The sequence below is a fragment of the Chanos chanos genome, chromosome 7 (genome assembly GCF_902362185.1).
Source record: "Chanos chanos chromosome 7, fChaCha1.1, whole genome shotgun sequence".
NCBI lineage: Eukaryota > Metazoa > Chordata > Actinopteri > Gonorynchiformes > Chanidae > Chanos > Chanos chanos.
In genome coordinates this window covers 47,953,085-47,958,084 of record NC_044501.1, presented here as the reverse complement: position 1 = coordinate 47,958,084, position 5,000 = coordinate 47,953,085, and the positions used below count along the sequence as shown (strand labels likewise).

At 47.3% G+C, this 5,000-nt stretch overlaps 1 protein-coding gene across 1 annotated transcript in view; it reads left to right on the top strand.

The window, feature by feature from the left end:
* Positions 1 to 2,818: 2,818 nt before the first annotated feature.
* Positions 2,819 to 5,000, top strand: part of LOC115816508 (receptor-type tyrosine-protein phosphatase delta) — a 96,724-nt gene continuing 94,542 nt past the window's right edge. The window contains exons 1-3 of the mRNA XM_030779462.1: positions 2,819 to 2,872; positions 3,166 to 3,328; positions 4,264 to 4,409. Of these exons, the coding sequence (XP_030635322.1) occupies positions 2,819 to 2,872; positions 3,166 to 3,328; positions 4,264 to 4,409 (363 nt within the window). The remainder of the gene's footprint in view (positions 2,873 to 3,165; positions 3,329 to 4,263; positions 4,410 to 5,000) is intronic.

The window sequence follows — 5,000 nt, the reverse complement described above, 5'->3', positions numbered from 1 at the left end:
ATGAAGAGGCATTATGTCAGGAGAGGAAGAGGGTGAATGAGTTTCCTTTTCCTCCATTTGGTTCATCACCCTCACCCCCCCCCCCCCCCCCCCCCATCCATCTCTCTCTCGCTGTCTCTCACTGTCTTTCATGAAACGAGGGAATTTTTTAAAAAGCAAAAAGCAATTTCTTTCCCCTTGTCATAGTGGTCAAGCATAAGCTCATAAGTAGGGATTTTCTGAAAAAGCCAAATGACATTAGGGCTGATTCTGTGAAAGTACAATCTGTGATGTCAAATTCTCGGCTGGGCTGATATTCTTTTGGGTTCGCTGTACGACATGACAGACGGCACACGTGGCCCATCTGATATTTGTTTCTTATAAAGCGACACTTATCTTCTTCGAAATGACTTGTCAACAGATAAAAGGGGAAAAGAAACATTGAGGGCTTGTCTTTGGTGTGAAATCATTCACCAAGTTCCCTCTCTCTCTCTCTCTCTCTCTCTGTCTCTCTCTCTCTCTCTCTCTGTCTCTCTCTCTCTGTGTGTAAACCGAGAGACGTCGACAGACAGGGTGAGTGTGAGAGCGACGCAGGGGCTTAGACAACACTCACGTTTCTCCAGTCCCAGGATCTGTCTGGGCTCCCCTCGGTCGCCAAGGCAACGCCCTGCAAACCCGGCTAATTATAGCACTCGCGGGGCTTTATCTATCGTCGCGTCTTTTCGCTTTGCCCCCTGAAGTCCGTCCCCTGCTTTTGGTGTCACCTGCCAGCGAGCGACCCACGCCGGAAAAGCCCGGTTTTCCCTCACCAGCCCACGGGGCGGTCAGAGAAGTCCGTCAGTCATGTGTGTGTTGTGTGTCACTACTGATGTGGGATCAGTGAAAACACACAAGGCTTCGCGTCACGCCTCAATCATGCTCTATTGTACAGATGCTTCCCCCCCCTTTAAATCTGAATGCCCAGACACGGCACTACGCTCTGTCACAGCCCACACGGGAGCCGAAATGGCCGACTCCTGAGCAAACAAGCCCGTAGCATATCAATTACACATCAGGCAACTGGAACAGCTGAGCCACGGTTGCAGCCCAAGCATGAGACGATAGCTCCGCTTCAATATGACACATTATATAACACACACGCGTTCATCTGCCATGGCTGTGTGTGTGTGTGTGTGTGTGTGTGTGTGTGTGCGTGTGTGCGCGTGTGCATCTGTGTGTGTGTAACTGCACCACCGTGTTCCAGCCTCTACTTGTATTCCACTGCCTCTCCTATACCTGTACACACACACACACACACACATACACGCACACACACACACTCACTCACACACTCACACACACACACACTTGCACGCACGCACACACATACACGCACACACACACACGCACACACATACACGCACACACACACACACACACACGCAGGCGTGCAGAGCAGGCTGATGAAGAGACTGTGTGTATTTTTGCAGCTGTGAGGGAAAGAGACAGCAAACAGTGAAATGTTTTTACAGCAAAAATATTATGATCATCATTGTTATTATTATTATTATTATTATTATTATTATTATTATTATTATTATTATTATTATTATAAATCTGATCACACTGTAATACTGAACATGAGAACTGAGTGGATTTGTCAGTAGTATGTCTGCCCTTTTGGGGAATAATAAATGGCCCTTCCCTAAAACTTCTCAAGGGACACAAACAAACAAACAAACAAACAGACAGACTGACAATACCCTGACCAGCACTGTGAAGTCACAGAGTGCATGTAAAGGTGGTGTGGATGAGGCATTGCATGATGGGAGATGAAAGGTCAGAGGGCAGCTGTTTGATGGCCAGAAGAGTGTGAGATAACATACTGCTGTCTCCACCTCAGGATCTTACACATCAAACCCAACATCACTGCTCTCCACCTCAACACCTTAACCCAACATCACTGCTCTACACCAACATCTTAACCCAACATCACTGCTGTCCACCAACACCTTAACCCAACATCACTGCTCTCCACCTCTCCACCAACACCTTAACCCAACATCACTGCTCTCCACCTCTCCACCAACACCTTAACCCAACATCACTGCTCTCCACCAACACCTTAACCCAACATCACTGCTCTCCACCTCTCCACCAACACCTTAACCCAACATCACTGCTCTCCACCAACACCTTAACCCAACATCACTGCTCTCCACCTCTCCACCAACACCTTAACCCAACATCACTGCTCTCCACTAACACCTTAACCCAACATCACTGCTCTCCACCTCTCCACCAACACCTTAACCCAACATCACTGCTCTCCACTAACACCTTAACCCAACATCACTGCTCTCCACCTCTCCACCAACACCTTAACCCAACATCACTGCTCTCCACTAACACCTTAACCCAACATCACTGCTCTCCACCAACACCTTAACCCAACACTACTGCTCTCCATCAACACCTTAACCCAACATCACTGCTCTCCACCAACACCTTAACCCAACACTACTGCTCTCCATCAACACCTTCAACTCAAAATCCACTGTCTCCTTTTCTCAAACTTCCACTTCTTCGGACACACACACACACACACACACACCTGAGCAAATCCACAATCCCTATCCACAGCATCAATTCAGTAACAGGTCACACAAGAACCATTCTTTCTCTCTCTCTCTCTCTCTCTCTCTCTCTCTCTCTCTCTCTCTCTCTCTCTCTCTCTCTCTCTCTCTTTCTTTCTCCCTCACCCCTCTGCATTTTTAACATATTTTCCCTTCCATAGTTTTCCACTCGGCTGCCTGTGCTGAATTGGAGGACCAATTAGGGTGCAGAGAAAGGCTCTGACATGGCCTATCGCAGGCCTGCCAGTGCAGGGCTGACTGTCATTTTCCCAGGCTATGTGGGTGGCTAGGCAGGCGAGCACCGTTCTGAGAATTCTCTTCACACTTTGTTGGCTCCGTAGATGGTTCCAAACTAGAGAAAAGGGTCTTTAGTGCGATTGGAAGCTTCTGGAAACTCCTATGGGAGAGATGTGAAAAAATGGGAAATGCCAATACATGTTGAGGACAGTTTTACTTTTCTTTCTCTCTCTCTCTCTCTCCCTCTCCCCATCTCTCTGCTTGGTTAGCACGTTAGCGAATAGGCTAATGGAGTGGGCTGTGTTGGTGCACATTCCACTGGCCTGTGAAACAGGAGAGTTTGTCTGTGGACAGGAGGCTAAGGACCTTGTTTTCCTGTGTTTTCCTGCTGAATGTGGCGTCAGCAGCTCTGGTGGGGCGGAAAACCGCCCGAAGCCTGCGGCTGCAGAGGGACGAGATGGGTTTGTCACCCAAACATGTCCGCACACAGGGCAAAGGTCACTGTAATATCCAGAGGCAAACAACAGAGCTAACCGTTCCGGTGCTAGGCGCTAGCTTTTAGACTCCCTATAGAGAATGCTATAGCATGCTACACTAGTGCACTGACAGCCTGTTGTTCTGATGCCATCAACTCCTCTATTGATCAGGACGCATAATTAACACAGATTGATTTATTGACACCACGGACATGATGGTGAGAATCCAAGTTTAAACAATATTGAAAAATAAAGAGGGTTTGATTAAATAAGGGACAGTAAGCGATATTGAAATGGGAGTCATTGTGTTGTTGTTGTTGTTGATGTGATCTGATTGGCTGAGGAGCAGTTGGGCAGGTGTGTGGTACTACACGTTCAGAGTTCAGTGGGTTTGGACATGGGACATACTAGCAGAACCATGTGCAACTGTGTCACAAGGTCTGTGTGTCAGAGTAAATATTTGTGTGTCAGAGTAAACATTTACTGAGTGAGACTGCTTTCATTTAATGAACACAGCAGTGTGTGTGTGTGTGTGTCTGTGAGAGAGAGAGAGGGAGAGAGATAGAGAGAGAGAGAGAGAGGGAGAGGGAGAGAGAGAGAGAGAGAGAGAGAGAGGGAGAAAGCTAAAACATTCACCATGTAGAGAATAATGAGAAGGTTTTGTTTCTTTGTTTGAAGTTGAACACCTCTCCATTCTGATCTTTTGATTGTATTTTTTTTTTTTTTTCCAATTTAAAGCCAATACTCATTTTTGTACAGCATTGAAGGCAGCGACTGACCTCTACAGATAATCCGCTGAACAATAGCACACAAAAATGCTGAGATCTACAAATTTCTCATTTGCTTGATAAGAAAGCTAGAAATAAGTAAAAGGGTCTTTTGCCCTGCGGCATTTGAGTAACCATTCTTCTGTTCTCACTCTCTCTCTCTCTCTCTCTCTCTCTCTCTCTCCTCAGCACCACCAAAGTTTCTAAGAACCCCTAACGACCAGACAGGAGTGCAGGGTGGGGTGGCCTCCTTCATCTGCCAGGCCACAGGAGACCCTCGTCCCAAGATCGTGTGGAACAAGAAGGGGAAGCGAGTGAGCAACCAGAGATTTGAGGTATTAGGTCTATTGTTCTGATGTAAAATGCTCGACAATGTGAATGCTCCAAACGTGCTTGAGTGGCTTTGTGACGCCAGTTCGCCGACACCGCGCATTAACAGCCAGTCAGTCACACACATTTCGCCCCAAACCTCATTTAACATGCATGAATATTCATGAGGGGAAAATGGCTCCGTGAGGTCTGATTTGTTGTAAACGGGCCGGGGGTGGGCGGGGAAAAGCCTTGACCCAGATACCATCATTAACCTTCATCGCTCACCGGGCTGCTCACTGCCAAGGACCAGCCAAAGGCCTTTGCTGGGTTTTACTATTCTTTTGCGTTGTGACTTGTGTTTGGCAAGCAATGCATGTTTGCTTCATATTCTGAGGCTGAAAATGCTTTGATTTATGTGTCTAATCAGTGCCTCGCTTCTCTGTGGTGAATCATGCATCCTCACATGAGAACACTGATAAGATCCTGCAGGTTCCTGCTTTATTTGGGGGCTTGCAAACATGCCCCGCGTTGGCTAACTCTCTGGCTGACGGTGGTTTATCGCGGAAAAAAGGGCCATGCTCAGCCTCTCTACTCCGCTGCCAAAAGAAATCAAA